This window comes from Bufo gargarizans, chromosome 10 (assembly GCF_014858855.1).
Source record: "Bufo gargarizans isolate SCDJY-AF-19 chromosome 10, ASM1485885v1, whole genome shotgun sequence".
Classification (NCBI taxonomy): Eukaryota; Metazoa; Chordata; class Amphibia; order Anura; family Bufonidae; genus Bufo; species Bufo gargarizans.
The window spans coordinates 22,691,857-22,714,907 of record NC_058089.1 but is presented as its reverse complement, the minus strand read 5'-3'; the positions used below and the strand labels follow the sequence as shown (position 1 = coordinate 22,714,907).

Below are 23,051 nucleotides of genomic sequence, written 5' to 3'. Positions count from 1 at the left end.
CTGAGAAGGCGTTAATATAACGCATATATGCCTCCCTACCACACAATAATACGCACACAAAAATAACGCATCAAGATAGAAAATGTGAGATGGCTGCAAACCTCGGCATGCAGCTATGTCTCAGGCAGACATGTAAAGGATTACGGGTGCGGTTAGATTAGACACTGGGTCTTGCCACAACAGGGAGTAAAAGTGCTTCCGCCACCTCCCTATAAGAAAAATCTCTCAGAGGCTACTTTTGGGTGGTGTGTGATCAATGTCTCTATGACAAAAACACATTTGACTTCTCAGTTCAATGATGAGCCCTGTTTTCAATGGGAGGCAGCACTGCAGTAGGCTGAAGCCGCGACCATGCCAACAGCCACGGCGACTGTCCACTTGTGGCTTAGCTCCATTTAATAGAGTTAAGCCGCGAGCGGGTCAGCTGCATTTAAAGTGAATAACCATGGCAGAAACTGCAGCGATATCTGCTGCAGTATGTGCTGTCAAAATCCGCCATGTGAATGGGCCCTAACAAAAATTCAACGAGTAAATCTGGCCTATGTGCGCTGACCCTCTTCTTTATTCCTTACTTACCAATGTCTCTGGATACTTCACCCACTGAATGGATTTGCTAATTAACGTGTATAAGGCCTCATGCACACGACCGTTGTGTGCATCCGCGGCCGTTGTTCCGTTTTTTTTTTTGCACGGACCCATTGACTTTCAATGGGTCCGTGGAAAAATCGGAAAATGCTCCGTTTGGCATCCGTGATCCGTGTTTCCAGTCCGTGAAAAAAATAGGACCCGTCCGATTTTTTTCACGGACAACGGTTCACGGACCCATTCAAGTCAATGGGTCCGTGAAAAAACACGGCTGCACACAAGATTGTCATCCGCGTCTGTGATCCGTGTCCGTTTTTTCCTATCATTTCAAAGGCAAACTTGACTTAGATTTTTTTTTTTTCATTTTTCATGTCCGTGGATCCTCCAAAAATCAAGGAAGACCCACGGAAGAAAAAACGGTTCACGGAACAACGGAAACCGTTTTTGCGGACCGCAAAAAAAAACGTCCGTGTGCATGAGGCCTAAATGTGTTGGAATACTACCTGCATGATTACCATGCAACACAAGCCTTGTAACGATTGCCAAAGGGGATTTTTTGGGGCAGTTCAGTAGTTGCAGTAACACCCATGGGAATGGTATTTAGGGAAGCTTATTTTAAAAGGAGTTTTTCAACTTTTTTTTTATTTTTATACTGATGACGTATCCTTAGGATTTCAGTATCCATCAGTACCTGATTGGCGTGGGTCAAACACCCGGGACCACCGCTGAACAGCTATTTGAGGAGACCACGGTACCCCAGTGAGCGCCGCTGCCTCCTCACTGTTTTCCAAGCACAGCGCCGTACATTGTATAGTGGTTGTGCTTGGTATCGCAGCTTAGCCTCATTCACTTAAAAGGGACTGAGCTGCGTCTAGGCCACGTGACCGACGAATGTGACATCATTGGCCTAGGCTAAGCTGCCAGAATGCCGGTGTCTTCTCAGACAGCTGACTTGCCAGGTGTCAGATCCTCACAATCAGACACTGATGGCCTATCCAGAGGAATAAATGGAGCGACAGCTCGCATTTCCGACCAGCTGGTCCGTCCATTTCAGGTGGGCTCCATGGGGAAGGCCCCCCTTCCTTGTGATCGTGGGGGTCCCAGTGGTAGAAGCCCCAACCAATCTGTTATCTCCTATCCTGTGGATATCGGATAACTTTCTCTAAACCTGAATGCCCCTTTAAATTTCCACTCCTAAGACTAATGTACGAAAAGATTTTTGAAATATATATTTTTTTATTAAAATAAACTATGAAACATCAACCATTGCAAATGTCAAAAACTAGAGGAGGTTTCATTACATCTGGGCACACATCTCACTTATTGAAAAATGAATAGCTCTGAAAATACTGGACGAATAATTTATAAAAACTGTGTTCTCCGGGCTGAAAGACGTCGCTGTAAGGCAAGAACGTATGAAACAGTCGTCAGACAATCCTCTCACAACATTAAGATCAATTGTTCTGTTCTTCTGGGGTTCCAAAAACATTTTGTGCTTGGTCCCAAATAACCATTGATTCAGTTAACCTCGTACCCGGGCAAACTCGTTGCGCAACCACAAAGAGTCATGGTAGTAACGGGAATCTCCCAGACTTAAAGCGGTCCTTTTGTAGAAGTAAAAATACAGCACAGCCACTGTCAGTATAGAAAAAAAACATGGTTACGAGAAGCAGAACGATCAGACTGCAAAGACTTGAAACTCTAAATTGTGCATTTGCCCTGAAAAGGTCTTATGTTGTAGGTTAGGCTACTTTTACACTAGCGTTTTTCTTTTCCGGCACAGAGTTCCGTCCTAGGGGCTCAATACCGGAAAATAACTGATCAGTTTTAGGCCTCATGCACACGACCGTTGTGTGCATCCGTGGCCGTTGTGCCGTTTTTTTTCACGGACCCATTGACTTTCAATGGGTCCGTGGAAAAAATCGGAAAATGCACCGTTTGGCAGCCGCATCCGTGATCCGTGTTTCCTGGCCGTGAAAAAAATATGACCTGTCCTATTTTTTTCACGGCCAACGGTTCTCGGACCCATTCAAGTCAATGGGTCCGTGAAAAGTCACGGATGCACACAAGATTGTCATCCGTGTCCGTGATCCGTGTCCGTTTTTTCCTATCATTTCAATGGCAAACTTGACTTAGATTTCTTTTTCATTTTTCATGTCCGTGGATCCTCCAAAAAACAAGGAAGACCCACAGACGAAAAAACGGTCACGGATCACGGACCTACGGACCCCGTTTTTGCGGACCTTAAAAAAAAACGTTCGTGTGCATGAGGCCTTACCCTAATGCATTCTTAATGGAGAGCAATCCGTCTTTTTGACTGATCAGGACGGAGTTAATACCGCAGCATGCTACAGTTTTATCTCCGGCCCAAAAAACGGAACACTTGCCTTTCCATAAGAATGTGTTTAAAATACCGGATCCGTCCGGCAGACCGAAAAAAAGGTGAAAAAAATAGAGAACCGCTCCGTGAGTTGTAATTGCAGACATTTCTTAGGCTACTTTCACACTTGCGTTGTGGTTTCAGTTAATTCCCCATGCGTTCTGAATGGACAGGGATCCGTTCAGGATGCATCAGGATGTCTTCCGTTCCGGCAGCATTCCATTTTGTGACCGGACATAAAACCTCTGCAAGCTGCAGTTTTGTGTCTGGTCATAAATGTAATCCAATGGTGAGGGATCTTTTATTTATTTTTTAGGAGCCTAAAAAAAACAAAAAAAAAAACGGATACATTACCCATTGACTTTCAATGTACTTAACGACGGATCCGTTTTGAGTTCACACAACCGCACCCTAACGGAACGGATGCCTCCTGATGTGCAAAATCAAGAGGGATCCGTTTAATTCCGGTATTGAGATCCTCCGCCGGATCTCAATATCGGAATTAACAAACGTAAGTGTGAAAGTAGCCTTAGTTGTCAACCGGTTTTCTCAGACATAGATATTACAAAGAAACATCCAAGTTAATTTTAGCAACCTGACAGACGAGGACAGGTCTGGGACCTTCCTAATCATTGGGGGTAGTCTAGGGGTTTACTTATTTGGCTCTGCAACCAAGAAAGCAATTTCATTCACAAGTCAAAAAAATATTAAAGAACGCGCGTGTAAGAGAAGACATACCGACTCTCTGCAGAACAAACAGCGCCTGCAATCCATCCGTCCACACAAAGATATTTACCGTTTTCCACCGCAGATTCTAAGAAAAAAAAATATATTGAAAAGAGACAATACAGACCAGGACGGAAGAGGACACTGGATGGAGTAGATCTAGACTTACCATCAGCCATACGTGTAGCGACACACTCAGGGTTAAATGCAGAGCGCAGAATATAACTGTGACTTGGAAGCGCTGGCAGAGAAGGCCCAGGAGCCCGGCTTGGAACACAAATGTATTAAACAGCATAAGAAACAGGACAATGACTGCAAATAACGTGCCGACATCCTGCAATCTGAAAGAGAAGAGAACGCTGCTCAATATGGAAGGTGAAGCTTGAAGGACGAGGCTTAGCAGATGTGTGTGTAATGCACAGGTCTGGGGGCAATTCACATCAGCGTGTTCCGGATCTATTACTTGCATCTGTCATGGCGGCTTTAAAGGGCATCTGTCAGCAGATTTGCACCTATGACACTGGCTGACCGGTTACATGTGCACTTGGCATCTGAAGACATCTGTGTTGGTCTCATGGTCATAGGTGGCCTCAGTGCTGAGAAAAATGAGGTTTTAATATATGCAAATTAGCCTCTAGGAGCAATGGGGGCGTTACCATTACACCTAGCGGCTCTGCTCTCTCTGCAACTGCCACGTCCTCTGCGCTTTGTTTGTCAGGGCCAGGCTTCATGATGTTTTTACTGCCCGTTCCTGTCGATCAAAGTGCAGAGGGAGCAGCAGTTGCGGAGAGAGCTGAGCCTGTAGGTGTAATGGCAACGCCCCCATTGCTCCTAGAAGCTCATTTGCATATATTAAAACATAATTTTTCTTAGCAATGTGGACACATATGAACATGGGAGTAACACAGATGCCTTCAGCTGCCAAGCGCACATGTAACGGGTCAGCCAGTGTCATAGGGACAAAACTGCTGACAGATGCTCTTTAAATGACCCGAACTCACCGTGCCATAGATCCCTATGATGCCATGAGTTCAGGTCAGTTAAAGGGGCTGTTTGGTTTTCTCCTGAAACTCTACAAGTCTGCGCTGCCGCTCTGCTTCTCCCGGTGGGGCTCTGTTTACCTGGCTGCTGTGCTAATGTCGCATCGACAATACATGACTGCTGCAGCCAATCAGATGCCTCAGAGCTGCACTGAGGAGAAAACTGTACAATCCTTTTAAACCCATGGTTGAGCCATGCGGATGGAAAAATACACTGATGTGAAGGGAGAGCCCCGGGACATAAACAATGCTTCTCTCTGAACCAGCAAAACCTATTAAAACAATTCACTTACATGAAAAGCACCAGCTGGATCACCGGCGCCGATCGCAGGAGCTCCGAAAACGAATTCACAAACAAATCGTATATCAGAAGCAGGAACTGAAGAGTGAGGACCAGGCTGTAATTCCCCGGCTGCAGCATCCTCTCCTGACACACAGCGGCAGATATACATTAATTAAGACAGGACAAAATTTTAAGAAACACTCTAGGTAAAACATATATGACTACTATAGGGCCTGGGTGGGGAGGAGCATGACACAGGGATTTCAAGAACAACAAAGCAACTTTGCCCCGGGCCCTGTACTAGGCACAACAAAGCATATAAGTAGTGCCAGGGGCTTTCATAACTTTGCATAAGTACAGGCAACTATAAGAAACTGTTACAGTGGTGACCTGGGCCTTGAAACTCTGATAACATATATTACAAAGTTTCTTCTATTCACCAGTACTACTGATTTATACAAAGTTTGTTCATTAAGTATGCAGACCACTGAAGCTGGCCATGGACAAAAACCTTTAGTCCCGATAAGCATTTATTGACAGGGTTCCAAAAAACAAACAAAAAAAAAAAAAATGCCCAAAAATCAACAGAAACAAGTGAATTGTGGAAGCTCAGATGACAGGGCCCATGTGTGACCGGAGTGAGCGCTCACAATAAAGATTATTGTTGGCCGGCAATACAGCCCCTCGTATGAACCGGCGTCCGTCCGTCACTTGTAATGGAAATGTATGAGAGCGGGAAAAATAAACGATCGCATGAACGAAAGATCACACAATGGGGGAGATTTATCAAAACTGGTGTAAAGTAGAACTGGCTTATTTGTCCATATTAACCAATCAGATTCCACCTTTCTGAAAAATTAAGGTGGAATCTGATTGGTTGCTATGGGCAACTTAGGGTACTTTCACACTCGTGTTAAACATTTCCGATATTGAGTTCCGTCCTAGGGGCTCAATACCGGGAAAAAACGGATCAGTTTTATCCTAATGCATTCTGAATGGAGAGCAATCTGTTCAGGATGCATCAGTTCAGTCACTGTATAGTTTTTGGAAGAAGAAAATACCGCAGCATGCTGCAGTATTTTCTCCGTCCAAAATTCCGTAACACTTGCCGGAATGCCAGTATTATTTTCCTTTGAAATGCATTAATGCCAGATCTGTTTTTCCAGATGACAAATGGAGAGAAGGATCCGGTCTTGCAATGCATTTGTGAGACGGATCTGCATCCGGATCCAGCTACAAATGGTATCCCTTTGCCTATAGATTGCCGGAATCCAACAACGCAAGTGTGAAAGTAGCCTAAGACGGTTTTCCTTTACACCAGTTTTGATAAATCTCCCCCATTGTGTGATCTTTTATTCATGCGATCGTCTATTTTTCCCGCTCTCATGCGTTTCGATTACTAACGACGGACACCCGTTCCTACGAGGGGCTCCCAATATCTGTTACATATAGGCACAAATAAACGAGCGCTGATCAACTTACCATGCAATCAGCCGATCAGCGCTCGTTACAAGCAACTTACCTGCACATGCAAATGGACCTGGACCTCTCTAGAGTAGCAGACTGGGTAGATCAGTGATCAGTAACCTCCAGCTGTTGTGAAACTACAACTCCCAGCATGCAAACATGCTTGGCTGTTCTTCTAACTCCCACAGAAGTGAATAAAGCATTCTGGGAGTTGTAGTTTCTCAACAGCTGGAGTGCCGAAGGTGGCTGATCCCTGGCCTACAAAGTGTGCATGCTGGGAACTGTAGTCTGACAACAGCTGGAGTGCCAGAGGTAGCTGACCCCAGCTCTATAACCTCATTTCTTACTCTGGGGGTCATTTATTTAGATCGTCATTTTTGGTGGTCTTTTTACTACCATTTTATAACGGTGTTGCTGCTGGAAGAAGCCCCTAATCTATGATGGGGCGTGTACCCCACACTTCCTTGTGTTGAATGCAACGTAAAAATGCCTGTGTGACAAAAATGCCCAGCGGGCATCTAAAAAGTCTCAAAAAAGGGGCCATGTGACAATTTTAGGGCGTAAAACTATAAAAAAAAAAATAAAACAGTAAATGACCCCCTCTCACTGGAAAATAGGTGTGGATCCCCCCTATAAGTGCAACTTCTAGGTTAGAGGGGTCTGCCTAATTAGGGGAAGACCTGTTGGTACAGCTGACTGCATAGTGGTCACGTCCACAAACAGCAATCAATGACCTTTTGCGGTAAAATCATGCAGCCACCGTGGGTGGGGGGGCGTGAATGCACGTGGGCAACTGCATTTTTGGGGCAGACCCCTGTAAATAAGACCAATATATATATATATAAAAAAAGGTAACTTTTCATTAGTTTGTAGTCCGAATGTCATCACTAGTGATGAGCGGAGTTCTAGAAAATTAGATTCGGCTGCTTCGCCGAATTCCATGAAGAAATCTGCTTAGTGACGAATTACTTCATCACGGAGTGCGTTTCTTTGTATGTAGTGGGCGCAATGGCAGGGAACAGCGACCGCGCGACAAACACCAGTCATTGAACCCCTCAGATGCCGCGTTCATAGCCGATTGCAGCATCTGAGGCTACCATTTAGGCCTTTCAAGGGTTAATCAGCGTAAAAAAAAAATATATATATAAATCACCTTATCCATCCACCGGGGCCATCTTGATTGAAGACACCGTGCAAAATCTCGTGCTGCGACATGATGACTTCCTCGCGCTTGCCGGCGTGGTGACCTTATACGTCACTGTGTGCGAGATTTTGCGTGGCATCTTCAATCAGGATGGCCGCGAGGGTCTGTTCGCGCACAAATGGATGAGGTATGTATTTTTTTGTTTTTACCGCCATTTCAGGCAAAAATGTATTCCTTACCACGAAGCGCGAGGAAATTTGGCTTCTTAGGCTACTTTCACACTAGCGTTTTTCTTTTCCGGCATAGAGTTACGTCCTAGGGGCTCAATACCGGAAAAGAACTGATCAGTTTTATCCCCATGCATTCTGAACGGAGAGCACTGAACGGCGTTTTGGGCAGAGGAAATACCGCAGATCACTTGCCGGAATGCTGGCATTAATTTACATGAAAAATAACGCAATGCTGGATCCGTCCTGTGAAAAAAATAATAATATAACGGATCCGTTTCTCTGGATGAAATCCGGAAAGACGGATCCGTTCTTGCAATGCATTTGTGAGACGGATCCGCATCCGGATCCGTCTACAAATGCTGTCCGTTTGCATGCAGATTGCCGGATCACCTTAGCGAATCAAATTGTTCCTGAAATTTGGATCGAAGTCAATTCGTTTGACTTCAGTTCGCTCAAGACAAGTCATAACAATTGTATTTGTGCATTGACACAAGGGAGGAATTCCAGGGAGCTGAGCAGCTAATCTGTAGCTTGCAGGGTGCATAGTACTACAAGTCCCAGCAGGCTGACATGTTCTAATACAGACAGGACATGCTGCCACTTGTAGTTCCACACTCAGACTGCTGCCTCTGCTCTATATGTCAGTGGTAACTGAAGGAGTAGAAGACAGAGAAGGGCTCCGACGACCACTAGGACGGAGCAGGGCTCAGAACCGTACATGCAGGAGGATTACTTACACAAGTCCGACGGCCCGCTCTATCTACAGCGCCGCCGCCATGATCCTAGAGTGCTCGCTGCCATGACAACCGTGATCTGCCAGCGCAGGACGACATACAGGCCACGTGACGATTCTTCTACCAATAGGCAAGGGCTACGGTGTGACGCTTCAGAAGGAAGACGGACATTTTGGATATGGGAATTCCTTCCACTACTGTAGTAGGTGGGCCACTGTCTTCACGGCCTCACAGGCCACGCCCCCAACTCAATAAACCACGCCCACCTGAAAAGGGAAGCACTTGTGGAGGGGCCTGTTGGTGTACTGGAGCCAGCCAGTCCCCCCTTCACAGTGGTTATTAACCCCTTTCAGCAGTCCTCCCTTCACTGACTTCAGGGGGGACTGCTGAGGGGCTAATAAATACTGTGAATGGGGGGACTGCTGAAAGGGGTTAATAACTACAGTGAAGGGGGGGACTGCTGAAAGGGGTTAATAACTACAGTGAAGGGGGGACTGCTGAAAGGGGTTAATAACTACAGTGAAGGCCCTTCGCAGTATTTATTAACCCCTTTCAGTCCCCTCTTCACAGTAGTTATTAACCCCTTTCAGTCCCCTCTTCACAGTAGTTATTAACCCCTTTCAGTCCCCTCTTCACAGTAGTTAATTATTCCCCCTTTCAGCTCCCACAGTAGTTATTAACCCCTTTCATAATCAGCGCCAGCCCAGTAGCCATTCACAGACTTTCTTATAACTTATCCCCCCCCCCCCCCCCCTTTCACAGCATTTATTACAGTTCCCCCATTCACAGACTTTCCCCCCTTTCAGTTTCATCAATCCCCAGCCCGGCCAGAGTCTTTCAGATCAGTAAGCTACGACTACCTCAGCGCAGCAGCGCTCCTCAGAGTCTGTCTTCCTTCCACTTCCCGCTGCGCCCACGCCTGAACCAGAATGGCGCGAATCTGCAGGCAGCGCTGCCGGACGTCACATGTGATGTCAGTGCGCTAAGCGCTCTGCACTTTTGACTAGTGATCCTGTGACATGTGCGTGATACTTAAAGTGCCCCGTACTAGTCGCGTCGATAACCACAAAAAGAGGACTTCTGACCGCCCGTCCTGGCCTTGTGCCGGATGGAGGACCAGGAGTCTAAAAACCGGACATCTGGCCACCTAAGGGCTCTTTCACACTTGCGTTGTCCGGATCCGTCGTGTACTCCATTTGCCGGAAGTGCCTGCCAGATTCGTAACACCGCAAGTGAACTGAAAGCATTTGAAGACGGATCCGTCTTCAAAATGCTTTCAGTGTTACTATGGCACCCAGGACGCTATTAGAGTCCTGGTTGCCATAGTAGTAGTGGGGAGCGGGGGAGCCGTATACTTACCGTTCGTGCGGCTCCCGGGGTGCTCCAGAATGACGTCAGAGCGCCCCATGCGCAGGGATGACGTGATCCATGCGCGTGGGGCGCCCTGACGTCACTCTGAAGCGCCCCGGGAGCCGCACGAACGGTAAGTATACTGCTCCCCCGCTCCCCACTACACTTTACCATGGCTGCCAGGACTTTAGCGTCCCGGCAGCCTTGGTAACCATTCAGAAAAAGCTAAACGTCGGATCCGGTAATGCGCCGAAACGACGTTTAGCTTAAGGCCGGATCCGGATTATTGCCATTCAATGGGCATTAATTTCGGATCCGGGCCTTGCGGCAAGTGTTCAGGATTTTTGGCCGGAGCAAAAAGCGCAGCATGTCCTGAACTGAAGACATCCTGAACGGATTTCACTCCATTCAGAATGCATGGGGATAATCCTGATCAGGATTCTTCCGGCATAGAGCCCCGACGACGGAACTCTATGCCGGAACAGAACAACGCAAGTGTGAAAGAGCCCTTATACTGTAGTGTCTAATATTCCAGCGGTAACTGATGACGTACAAGTCACGTAAGGTTACTTTACCGGCATGGAAGGGGGGGGAGACTTATCCCAATGTAACTCTATGTAGGGAAAACTAAAGGGAGAGGAAGGTGGCGGAGCTACTAATTCGGTGGAAAGTGATGAAGTGACCGAGAACAAGGAGAAAGGAGAGAGGTGTATGAGGGAGGAGGGGGCTCGGGGAGTATTCACTGAGTGTAACAGAGGAGGGAGCAGTCTGCAAGAGAGGGCATAGAGAGCAGCCTGGGAGAGAGGGTATATGGAGTCTGTGAAAGAAGTGAGAGAAGGAGGAGCATGGGGAGCGGTCTTCAAGGGAAGTGGCATAGGGAGCAGTCTGTGGGAGAGAAGGGGTATAGGGAGCAGTCTGTGGAAAAGAAGTGGCATAGGGAGCAGTCTGTGGGAGAGAAGGGGTATAGGGAGCAGTTTGTGGAAAAGAAGTGGCATAGGGAGCAGTCTGTGGGAGAGAAGGGGTATAGGGAGCAGTCTGTGGGAGAGAAGGGGTATAGGGAGCAGTCTGTGGGAGAGAAGGGGTATAGGGAGCAGTCTGTGGGAGAGAAGGGGGATAGGGAGCAGCCTTGGACTGAGGGTCTATGGAGTCTGTGAAAGAAATGTGAGAAGGAGGAGCATGGGGAGCAGTCTGCTAGAGGAGGAGCATAGGGAGCAGTCTATGGGAAAGAAGGGGCATAGGGAGCAGTCTGTGGGAAAGAAGGGGTATAGGGAGCAGTCTGTGGGAGAGAAGGGGTATAGGGAGCAGTCTGTGGGAGAGAAGTGGTATAGGGAGCAGTCTGTGGGAGAGAAGGGGTATAGGGAGCAGTCTGTGGGAGAGAAGGGGTATAGGGAGCAGTCTGTGGGAGAGAAGTGGCATAGGGAGCAGTCTGTGGGAGAGAAGTGGCATAGGGAGCAGTCTGTGGGAGAGAAGGGGCATAGGGAGCAGTCTGTGGGAGAGAAGGGGGATAGGGAGCAGCCTTGGACTGAGGGTCTATGGAGTCTGTGAAAGAAATGTGAGAAGGAGGAGCATGGGGAGCAGTCTGCTAGAGGAGGAGCATAGGGAGCAGTCTATGGGAAAGAAGGGGCATAGGGAGCGGTATGCCCCCGCTGTTTGCGGGCCGCAATACAGCCACGGCTGGGCAACGGCCGCGTGCATGAGGCCTAACTGGTAATGGAGATGAATGTGCTGGTGTTGTGAGGATAAAGGACCTGACAACTTATCACAAAGTAGTTGCATATGGGGGGGGCGGTGTAGTATAGTTATAAAGTATAAGTGGGAAGTGATAGCATAGGACCGTCCCCCCTCCCCCAATATATCAGTGCACTGAAATAAGACCCCTATGCACCGAGCAGCATGACAATGAAGCGCAATGATAAGACACCTTTAGGAACAACTGTCACAAGTCTTTTTTATTTCAGGACTGTTTTGCTGAAAGAATGGAAATTTTCAGAGGAAAAGCCATGGTTATTGGGTATGAAAACGCAAAGCTGGTTCAGCGAGATCTGAATACTGGTAGCAAATAATTTCTGGCAGAATAGGCTAAGAGATTGTAGACTATGATTTATGCATCACAAGGTGAATACTTCAGCTTAAAAACCTCTAAGGGGAAAGATATCAGTATAACATAGCAGCTGCCACTCTAAGAACCGTCGTTCAAACCGTCCCATATTGCTTGCAGGATAGCCGCAGCAGCTTTGGCCCCTGGATCCGGACGACTGAGCAAGGAGGACCCTATGTAACTGGCCCGGCCAGCTCCAGCTGTCATGTGTTTGGTCTCTTCTGCAGCATCGGAGGCGCTCTGCAAGAAAAGACACAGAATCAGATGACCAGGCGATGTACTCCGTCCTCATAAACGTATATACCGGTACTTGGTGAAAGCTTACCTTTGCAGCGCGGCCAAGAATCTCCATTGCATTGCAGTTCGGGGTGTGTAGAGATTGCAGCACGACGTTGGCAGCAGACAGGGAGTCCAGCTAGACACAGATGGCAGGTAAGTGGCAGACGATGACTCAAGGGACAGAGATCAATAATAACACGAATGGTACTTACCATTGTCCTGTCCCCAGGCTCTGCCCCGCCATATCTAAGGAGACAAAATATGCTGAGATTAAAGGCTATGGACAACTCTCAGGGCATTTTTTATTGCATTTTACTCATTTTGGCTAAAATATATATATTTTTTTTAATTGGTCTTTATTAAAACGTTTTCAACAGTTTTTGTTCTGCAGCCTTCACTTTCAATACATCTGCTTTACAGTGAATACGTCACGGAGCTGCTCTGATCTCCTGACAGCTCATAAACATTCATGTAAGCCATATTGATACCAGTTTAAAGGGGTTGTCCTGCCATATATATTGATGACCTATTGTCAAAATAGGTCATCAATATCTGATTGGCGGAGGTCTGAAACCTCAAAGAGGAGGCAGCCCTCCATGCAAGCACTGCTTCCTCTTCATTACACTGCATGTCCTCTCGGAAGTGCAGTTTAATACAAGTATCCGCTCCATTCACTTGAACGGAACCAGTACTTGCCGCCGCTCCACAGGTGACGACTCCTAGTGTAATAACCAGAAAGCGGCGCTCCTCTTCAAACAGCTGATCGGAGATATTGATGACCTGTCCTGATGATAGGTCATCGCTATATATGGCAGGACAAACCCTTTAATAAGAATTTAGCTCGCTGATGGATACACTATAAAGCAGAAAGAAATGATCACACTGAAAGGGAAGGCTGTAAAACAAACTGTTGAAAGACCAATTGAAAAATATATATTTTTAGTCCATAATGAGTAAAATGCAATGATAACAAAAGTCAATTTAAGGAATACATACCCTTTAACGGGATTCTGTCATCAGGAACTTTTTTATTTTTTTTCAATTTCACCCCACAAAGAATTTTTTCCTCATTTTCCAAAAGAAGATACGGTAAATTAAATTGGTGCCATTAAAAATTACTATTATTTTTTTGCGAAGCTGTGGAATGGAAGTATGGATGCAGACAGCACACGGTGTGCTGTCTGCATCTTTTGTGGCCCCATTGAAATAAATGGCTCTGCATCCGTTCTGAAAAATTGAGGAACAGATGCGGACCCATAAATACAGTTGTGTGAATGTACCCTAAAGGGGGTTTTCAGGATGTATATATTGATGGCCTCTCCTCAGGATAGGTCATCAATATCAGATCAGTGGGGTCTGACTCCTGGGAGCCACGTTGATCACCTGTATGACAAGCCCACGGTGCTCTGTGAGCGCTTAGGTCTCTTCCTAGGCCATGTGACATCACCGTACATCAGTCACACGGCCTAGGCGCAGCTCAGTCCCATTTAAGTGAGTGGGCCTGGGCTGCAATACCAAGCACAGCCGCTATACAATGGACGGTGATGTGCTTGTTAAGTTGTGAGGAGGCTGTGGCGCTGACCAGAGCTCCGGTTAGGGCAGCAGCTTCCTCAGACAGCTGATTGGCAGGGGTGTCGGACCCCTGCTGATCTCATATTGATGACCTGCCCTGAGGATAGGTCATCAATATGCAAATCCCTGAGAACCCACTTAACCACATGTTGCCATAAGTGACAGTCTCAGGGAAACACTAAAGAACTTTAATTCCTATGGCCCTGGGTGTGTTATTAGTGGATCAGTCTCGTAATTATAGGAAGTGGATCGCCATATCAGCCTAAAAAATAAGGATATCCTTTATTTCTCTTTACCTCTTCATTGCATGTATCCCAGCCTCCATTGCTGTTGCCCACGCCTGGGGTCCAGACTTATTTTGCAGGGGTTGAGCGGCAGCCATTAAGAAAAGACTATACAACTAAAGTGAACAGTAAAACAGAGTGACGTAAGTAAAGTGCCTGACTAGTAAAAAAATAAAAAAGACCATGCGTTTAGAAACGTGATCACATCCTAAGTAAAATCTCGTGACTTGCAAACATTCACATGCACCCCAGTTGTTATGTGATCCAGCCGCGCCATCACTGAGCTGCAGACTGGGGCTCATTAATGATAGATCCAAGCCATCATCAAGGATTGTGGTTCACATCCATCCAAAGTTAAATGCTATAAATGTCCGACCGCTGCGGGTCCTATCTCGAGAACTGGGGTCCTGACTGCTTTCTCAGCTATTTTGGAACTCCCATAGAAATGCATGCATGCCCGGCCACCTCTCCATTCACGGCAGCAGTGAGACGGGGACCTGCACTTTGGGACATTTATGGTGAATCCATGTGAATGGCCAAATGGGATTAACCCCTGAGGAGGTATTCTGGTTACAAAAACGTATCCCCTACCTACAAGATAGGGGATACCATAGCGAATTCTGACCAGCCATTCTATCCATTTCAGGGGGAACGCCTCGGGGGTCTGGGGCTCCCGTTCTCATGATTGGTGGGACCCCTACTAATCTAATACGTTTTGTAACCGGAATTACCCCCAAAGCTTATAGTAAGCACCACAGTATATGATTTTTCATTTAGAATTGGAGGCACACTAAAACAGTTGCATATTAATGTTATGATATTCTCTCACCGCTCCTGAAGTCCCCCCCATCTTCTCCAGCAGTACATGTGACAATGCGGCAAGAAACCGCGATGGGTGAGAGGGGAGCTGCCCACTGCTTATCCAGTCCTTGATGGCTGCAGAAATTCAAAACTTAGAACTGATGTACAGCAGGCATCACAATGCTGTAAGACAGGGGTGCTCAACCTACGGCCCTCCAGCTGTTGTAAAACTACAACTCCCACCATGCCCTGCTGTGGGCTGATAGCTGTAGGCTGTCTGGGCATGCTGGGAATTGTAGTTTTGCAACAGCTGGAGGGCCGCAGGTTGGGCATCCCTGCTGTAAGACATAACTCACCATGGGCTGCCCTTGCATGTGTGCTCCCACAATCACCGTCCCCAGCTGCCCGGTCCAAGTCATTTAGCTCCTCCTCCAGGGATAGGAGCGAGTTGCACACGTACCCGAGTACACGGCTGTAGACCTGCACGCTCTTGACTAACACAAGGATGAGTCTATGTTACAACACACTAACTTCACCAATAAAAATGCTTGTAATCAAACATGAGTAAAGAGGTAAGTGGTGTGTAGAGATATCATCAGCCATCCTATGTCCACAGAACAGCATCGGTGGGTTGCTCTGCCGTCACCACCAAAGGAGCCTCTACAGTTTTGCATACTGCCTGCCTACGTGCCAACTAAAATTGTCCAAGATTAGCAAAAAGCGTTGCACAGGCAGGGGGATCATATAAAATAACAAAAATAATCATTACTCACTTGTTAAATTGCCCGCTGCTCCAGTGCTGGCGTTCTGGTCTTGCTCTCGAGTGCAGTGCTACTGTCAAGTTGGCCACACAAGAGTGCTACAGCTAATCACTAGCCTGAGAGATACTCTGCTAAGGCCAGTGACTGGCTGCTGCGGTCACGCAATATTGACATGGCATTAGTGCTGCAGCCCTGGAAATGGAGGAAACTGCAAGCACCCACACCTTTGTCCTGTAGCTCCCACAGCTGGTGACATGTAGTGTTACATTGTGCCCATTCAAAAAAAATTGGTGGCCGTGTCGTTGCAGCAGCTATATATAGTGGAAACGACCAGAACATATATACAGTGTGTCCTAATACAGGATATGGAGAGGTGTTGTATCATTGGGACTGTGCCTTTCAATGGTCTATATAGGTGCTACTACTACATGATGGAGATGTTAAGTGAGACTGTTGGGCAAGGATAATCAAATACAGAGGATTTCTCTACAGCATGGAAACAATAACAGCATGGAAACAATAAATGTCCTGCGCAGAACTGCGATTAGTCCGTTTAGTCTGCATGCTGCTCACAGACAATCGCAATGTCAGATCTATGAATAAAGAATACACCGGTGATGCATGTTCACTGGACATACCGTCAGGGTGAGCCTCCTTCGGCTGTGGGCTTTCAGGAGCACATGGGAAAGTGCGGGTCCGACCCGTCACGGGAACGTGCGATACACGAGGCCAAGCAGGAGCTGATGTGTCCTTATCTGTGACAGCACAAACATTTAAAGAGGACCTTTCACTAGTTTAAAAACTAAAAACTAACTATATCAGTTGGCAGAGCGGTGCCCAGGGGTCCCCCTGCACTTACTAGTATGTCTGGGCGCCGCTCCGTTCGCCCGGTATAGAATCCGGTGTCTGCAGCTCCCTCTGTTGTACTGGGCAGAGTTTTTGTATTAGGGTTGTCCCTTGCTGCAGCGCTGGCCAATCGCAGCGCACAGCAAGGGACAACCCTAATACAAAAACTCTGCCCAGTACAACAGAGGGAGCTGCAGACACCGGATTCTATACCGGGCGAACGGAGCGGCACCCAGACATACTAGTAAGTGCAGGTGGAACCCTGGGCGCCGCTCTGCCCACTGATATAGTTAGTTTTTAAACTAGTGAAAGGTCCTCTTTAACAGACATTATAAAATGGCAGAAAAAAAGAAGCACAAGTACTTGACCTCCAGAGTAAAGAAGTCAGTAAAACAAAATAGTAAAATAAAAAAAAATATATATAAAATTACCAAAGAGCTGCAGAATTTCTGGTGATATCTTCATTAGGGTGAGGGAGACGCCACTCATCTCTAGAGCCGTCATGAAGGATCCAGTCATTGCACGCTCTATGCGTAGCCCACGACCCTCTACAACACAACAGGATAGTGTGAGGTGGAGGACGGACTACAGGAATGGGCAAATGTATGCTTCTACTAACCTAGAAAACGCACAGCCGAGCTGGCCACTATTTGTAGCTCCAGACAGGATAAACCTCCCAGGTTATTCACAATTAATATAATGGGGTCACCTGAAGAAACAACACAGTTGTGAGAAGAGAAATCCATAGAGATGACTAAAACTGGGAACACACAGAGGAGAACGATCACAAAGTAGAATCGCCAACATATGCCTTGAATTACTAATTGTGCGGTCTGACTGATGGGATCCCTCCAATGACTAAAATCATGGGATTTTGCATAGTTTTTTACCACTTCAGATCCCTGTATAGTGCCTGGTGTAAAGACTGCACCCCCCAGAACAATCACTAAAGCCCTTTACACTGCCTGATGTTCGGGCAGATTATAGTTAAAGAGCAGTCGTACGAACGCTCATTAGGTAAAATCTGCTGGTGTAAAGGGGCTGCAGTTTGAAACACTCGTTCATCGGATGATAGGATCATTCATAGGGACGCTTAAATCATCAACAGCACTCTTCTGCTGGCAAACAATGACCCTGTATGAGGATGAGCGATAGCATTAGTGATCGCTCCTCCCCATACCGTGGAGGAGACAGCTGCATGCAATAGCAGCAGTCACCTCCGCTGACAAGCAGGAGCTTTCCAGCAAGGAACGATTCCTATGAATCGTTTGCTACATCGGGCCATGTAAAGGGGACTTAAAGTGGACCTTTCACCACTCCTGACATGCCTGTTTTAATAGCTACATGCATTCCCCATGTAATAACAATTTTGGAGCATCTATTCTTATGTCTTTATGTTGTACCATTCCTTTATTATTTCTACTGGAAGTTATGAATGAATTGCTAGCAGTCTGCAGTAAGGGTACAGAGGGGAGGTAACCAGTTGGGGGGGGGGGGGGTTTACCTGCACAGTCTGACAATGGCAGCACTGATTGGATAGAGCCAGAATGTGCAGAGACACCCCCGAACTGGTTACCTCCCCTCTGTACTCTTACTGCAGACTTCTAGCAATTAATTCATAACTTCTAGCAGGAATAATAAAGGAATGGTACAACATACAGTCATAAGAATAGATGCTCCAGAATTGTTATCACATGGGGAATGCATGAAGCTATTAAAAAAGGCATGTCAGGAGAGGTGACAGGTCCTCTTTATGGTTTCAGCTCAGAATCCTGCAGAATGGTGAATGCAGCACAACACGATAATACAGAGAGGAATACTGGCTGCAACTCAGGATCAACGCAAGATTTTCTACCTTTTGCTGCTGCATTATTCAAATCATGGAGAAATTATTTTAGATGTAGAACCTTCTGATTGTAGATCTCCTTGTATTAAAATAATTTTTGTATGTTTTTTAGTGAGTGATTGGTAGGAGTTCAACTTCCTAGAAAACCTGATGAGGACCTGCAGATATATTGGCTGTGCTCACCTGAATGTATGTCCACCCTTGACTTGCTGGCTGGATCGGTCATATGATCAATCATGAGCTTCACAACCTCATCACAAGACATCATCTGTTGCGGGAAAAAGTCAGATTGATGAGTGATAATCTAGCTAAATACTACCAAAAATTCTGAATTATATCACTTTGGAAACCAGAGACGGAGAAGTGGTAACCCAGCAGAAGACTTCTCTAAAATAACCGTAAGGTACGGCTGATGGCTATTCCTCCCATACACGGCCGAGCCCAGTGTGCATGAGTTATCATTAGGGAGGGGGAACAAGTCACTGCCAGAAACCTTATCTCCTTTATCTCCAGTGAGAATCCAACATGCCCCCCCCCTTTCCCCAGGAGCATCAGGATGGCACCTTGGTAGGAACAAGACAGCAGAAAAGGCCATAGAGGAAGGGAGGAAAGGCCGCAGTGGAGTGAGAGCACCTGGACTCCTGGCAAACCTCAGATTCTGAGTCTAGCATTGAATTATGCTTTAAAAGGGGTCTGCCAGCAGTTTTTATCATTCAAAACTGTTGACACGCTAGTTATGGGACAGGGGGAGCAGGATAAACATACTCTTTGTGCCATTTTATTATCAGGAGTAGTGTAAATATTAACTTTTATTCTGCGAGGTTCTGCTCCTGCAAGTGTCCAGGAGGCAGTGCTTCATTGTAATGTGCTGTCTGCACTGAGCAACTTCACCTCCCCTCCTCTGGGTGTGACAATTGTAGCATCCAACCAAGAGACCACTACAGATGTCACTCCGAGCAGAGGAGCTGTGAAGCAGTTCAATGCAGAGAGCACTTCACAGTGAACAGTCCTATCTTTGTCAGTAAAACGGACAAGAATAGGACATGTTCTATTTTTTGGAAGGGTCGTGAAACAGACATACTGGTGTGCTGTCCTCATATTTTTTGGCCTCATTTAAGTGAATGGGTCCGCATCTGATCCGCCAAAAATGCAGATCGGATGCGGACCAAAACCCTGGTCATGTGCATGAGTCCTTATCCTGAACAACCCCATCTAGGGGACCATTTTGATAATTTCTACTGGGCCTTTTCTATGCACATTGCCACCTCTATAGAATAGCATAGCCAGAGTTGTCACCTTCATCCTCACCGAAACAACATGACAGTTAAAAAGATTACCTTGTATCTCTGTACCCCAGCTTCTCCATGGATACCTGAGCAAAAAAATCATTAAAAATAAACTTTTCAAAGAGTTCAGGGTGGAATAGTGAAAAGTAAACACCAAGATGCACCTATGAACAGCACATATAGACATTTACAGCACTGCGCTCAGTGTCTTCTTACCTAGTCCCAGTTCTATCTCATCAGAGCCAAGTTTAAACGTTGGTCCAGAGCCTGGCACGCTGCACGGAGAGAGACTGACTCCCAGTGTACCTACAGAAGACAAGGGATGAGCCTAAATCAGAAGTATCAACCCCTCAACAACATCCCTGAATGGAAAAAAAACTTTGGGGCTACTATGCTTATTCTGCATGTTGTCGGGTTGATGAAACATAGTGACCTCTGTTATATTAGCGCACAGAAGGACTAGAGCTTCTGCCCATGCGTTATGCAATAAAAGATGGACGCTGTCCCTCCAGTCAGTGGGTAGCCATTTAGGAAAGAGCAAAGGCTGGTACACAGAGGTCAGCGCTTGTGTAGAAGGGAGAGGATACGCACTGACATGAAGTCTCAACTGCCTAATCTTTGCAATAACCTGGTAGGGAAAAAAATGCAACTTTTATTCCTACCAATTCCCGCAGCAGAGTTTTTCACGAACGAAGCAATTTCTTGCAAACTTTTTCCTTCCTCTGCTAGAGCTCCTGCGATCTACAATGAGTAAAATAAGAAAAATGTAACTATAAAAATTAATAGAACACTACTAATTAGGGAACACTAGAGGGACAGTTTTTCTTTTAAAGGGGTTCTGCACCTTCATTTAACTGATGATCTATCCTCTGGATAGATCATCAGCTTCTGATCGGCGGGGGTCCGGCACCCGGGACCCCCGCCGATCAGCTGTTTGAGAAGGCAGCGGCGCTCCAGCAGCGCCGCGGCCTTCTCACTGTTTACCGCCGGGCCGCCCGCCCACTGACGTCACGACTTGTATCAACTAGAGTGGGCGCGGCTAAGCTCCATTCAAGTGAAAAGAGCTTAGCCGCGCCCACTCTAGTTGAAACAAGTCGTGATGTCAGTGGGCCGGCGGCCCGGCGGGAAACAGTGAGAAGGCCGCGGCGCTGCTGGAGCGCCGCTGCCTTCTCAAACAGCTGATCGGCGGGGGTGTCGGACCCCGGCCGATCAGAAGCTGATGATCTATCCAGAGGATAGATCATCAGTTAAATGAAAGTGAAGAACCCCTTTAACTAAAATAATACTTTCTAACATTCTCCTGACTTAAAGGGAACCTGTCACCTCTACTATGCTACCCTCACTGAGCGTTTCTAAATGTCCATTGTGTTACCCCAAACATATAAATTACACTTTTAATTTCATTTGCAGACGAATTCAATAAGTATTATGCATTTTTGTACTTCCCGCCTTTTATGCAAATTAACATAAGAGTAATTTCTTAGGCTACTTTCACACTTGCTTTTGGTGCGGATGCGTCTTGTATCTGCGCAGACGGAGCCGCACCAATAATGCAAACGCTTGTATCCGTTTGCATTATTCATTTTTAAAAAAAAAGCCTAAGTCAAAACGGATCCGTCTTGACTTACATTGAAAGTCAATGGGGGACGAATCCGTTTACAATTGCACCATATTGTATCAGTGAAAAACGGATCTGTCCCCATTGACTTACATTGTAAGTCAGGACGGATCCGTTTGGCTCCGCATAGTCAGACGGTCACCAAAACGCTGCAAGCTGCGTTTTAGTGACTGTCTAAAAAACGCAACGGAGACCAAACATAGCCAAACTGATGCATTCTGAGCGGATCCTTATCCATTCAGAATGCATTGGGGCTGAACTGATCTGTTTTGGGCCTCCTGTGAGAGCCCTGAAACGGATCTCACAGGCGGACCCAGAAACACGAGTGTGAAAGTAGCCTGACTTGTGTGACCAGAGAAGAGTCATATTTTCAAGCTCTGACTCATCTCAGGGTAATTTGCGTATGTATCAAATCGTTTTTTTTACACAATAAAAGCACACAGAGCTATGGGGACTGGATATTGCGGCTGTGCTAGCGGCCATCTAGCAACCCATGTCCTCAGCTCTATACACAAAATCCCGGTGACAGGTTCCCTTTAAATGTTGTTGTCGTCCCCTGTATCAACAAAGTAGGATTTTAGGTTGGGTTGTGTCACGAAGCATATTCTACATTTTTCAAACCAGCACCTGGATCTGAATACTTTTGTAATTGCATGTCATTAAAAATGTTGTATAGCCACTGAGCTTTTCAAGAAAATGTATCTGTACAGCGCCACCTGCTGTTTGCTCTTTTCCTTATTCTTTTATCCGTCTCACAGAGCTGGTCGAACGCGCTCAGTTTAAATCTTCAGCTACCACCAGCCATGTGTTCTTAGAAGCTGTGGCAGTTACAGGGAGAGAGCTGCAGCAGAAAGAATACGCCCTCTGTGTCGCTCCGGATCCCTGCACGGCCGCCGCTGCACGGGTCGAATTTAGAGGAACAGATAGTAAACCTGTTGATAACTAATTATTGCTCTTATTTTTTCAAGAATTAATACTAAGGGCTCATTCACACGACACGAAAAATCTATGGGACTATCCACTTGACTGTTTTTTAATGGCTAGTGAATAGTGGCTGTCAAGAAAAAAGAAATGTCCTATTTTTGTCCGCTTTCATGGCCAGAACGACCCTATTGATATCAATGGGCCATTTTTAACGCCCGTTTAGACTGGATTGCACCTGTCTAACCCCCGTACTCTAAGTAAAAAAAAAAGTACTTTTCAGGGGTTCACATCATGTGACGTCACGACACTGGGAGCATCAGGTCCTAGTGCCTCCAGTGTGGAGCAAGTGTTCCCTTGTGTGCAAGTGGATGAGGTATTTTTATTTTAAAAGGGATCTGTTGACACTGCGGGGGTGGGGGGGCACTATGGGGATCATTATTTTTTACTGGTGGTACTACTGGGTACATTATATTGGGGGGCACTATGGGGGGCATTATTTATACTCGGGGGCACTATGGGGGGCATTATTGGGCCATTTGATGTCCAGGGAGCATTATAGGGCATTATGTATATTGAGGGCACTGCAGGGGTTGGGGTGTAAAAATAAATAAATAATAAAAAAAAAAATATTAAATTCTTTCGTTTTTAGCGGCCATTTAAAACAGATGCAAAATGGCCGTTAGAAATGGGTAAATGGACAGAAAATGGATGCACACACTGATGCAAAATGTTTTTTTAATTGCTGTTATGTGAATGTGTATACCCCAATTATGAGGAGTCTCGAAATGTATGTAAAC

General features: G+C 46.3%; 2 protein-coding genes across 6 annotated transcripts in view; both read right to left on the bottom strand.

The window, feature by feature from the left end:
- Positions 1–1,807: 1,807 nt before the first annotated feature.
- Positions 1,808–8,693, bottom strand: TMEM138 (transmembrane protein 138). The gene is made up of 5 exons (XM_044270437.1): positions 8,593–8,693; positions 5,025–5,158; positions 3,861–4,032; positions 3,704–3,779; positions 1,808–2,220 (listed from the first exon to the last, which is right to left on the bottom strand). The coding sequence occupies exons 2-5, from the start codon at positions 5,150–5,152 to the stop codon at positions 2,108–2,110; spliced, it is 489 nt and encodes a 162-aa protein (XP_044126372.1). The 5' UTR covers positions 5,153–5,158; positions 8,593–8,693; the 3' UTR covers positions 1,808–2,107.
- A 3,177-nt stretch (positions 8,694–11,870) lies between these two features.
- Positions 11,871–23,051, bottom strand: part of TKFC (triokinase and FMN cyclase) — a 29,131-nt gene continuing 17,950 nt past the window's right edge. For all 5 annotated transcript variants that reach the window (XM_044270526.1, XM_044270529.1, XM_044270528.1 and 2 more), the window contains 13 exons: positions 20,375–20,453; positions 19,929–20,018; positions 19,764–19,798; positions 18,610–18,694; positions 17,200–17,289; positions 17,012–17,128; positions 16,373–16,489; positions 15,330–15,467; positions 15,002–15,108; positions 14,185–14,288; positions 12,529–12,562; positions 12,363–12,452; positions 11,871–12,277 (listed from right to left, as the gene is read on the bottom strand). In XM_044270526.1, the coding sequence (XP_044126461.1) occupies positions 12,119–12,277; positions 12,363–12,452; positions 12,529–12,562; positions 14,185–14,288; positions 15,002–15,108; positions 15,330–15,467; positions 16,373–16,489; positions 17,012–17,128; positions 17,200–17,289; positions 18,610–18,694; positions 19,764–19,798; positions 19,929–20,018; positions 20,375–20,453 (1,245 nt within the window). In that variant the 3' untranslated portion in view covers positions 11,871–12,118. The remainder of the gene's footprint in view (positions 12,278–12,362; positions 12,453–12,528; positions 12,563–14,184; positions 14,289–15,001; positions 15,109–15,329; positions 15,468–16,372; positions 16,490–17,011; positions 17,129–17,199; positions 17,290–18,609; positions 18,695–19,763; positions 19,799–19,928; positions 20,019–20,374; positions 20,454–23,051) is intronic.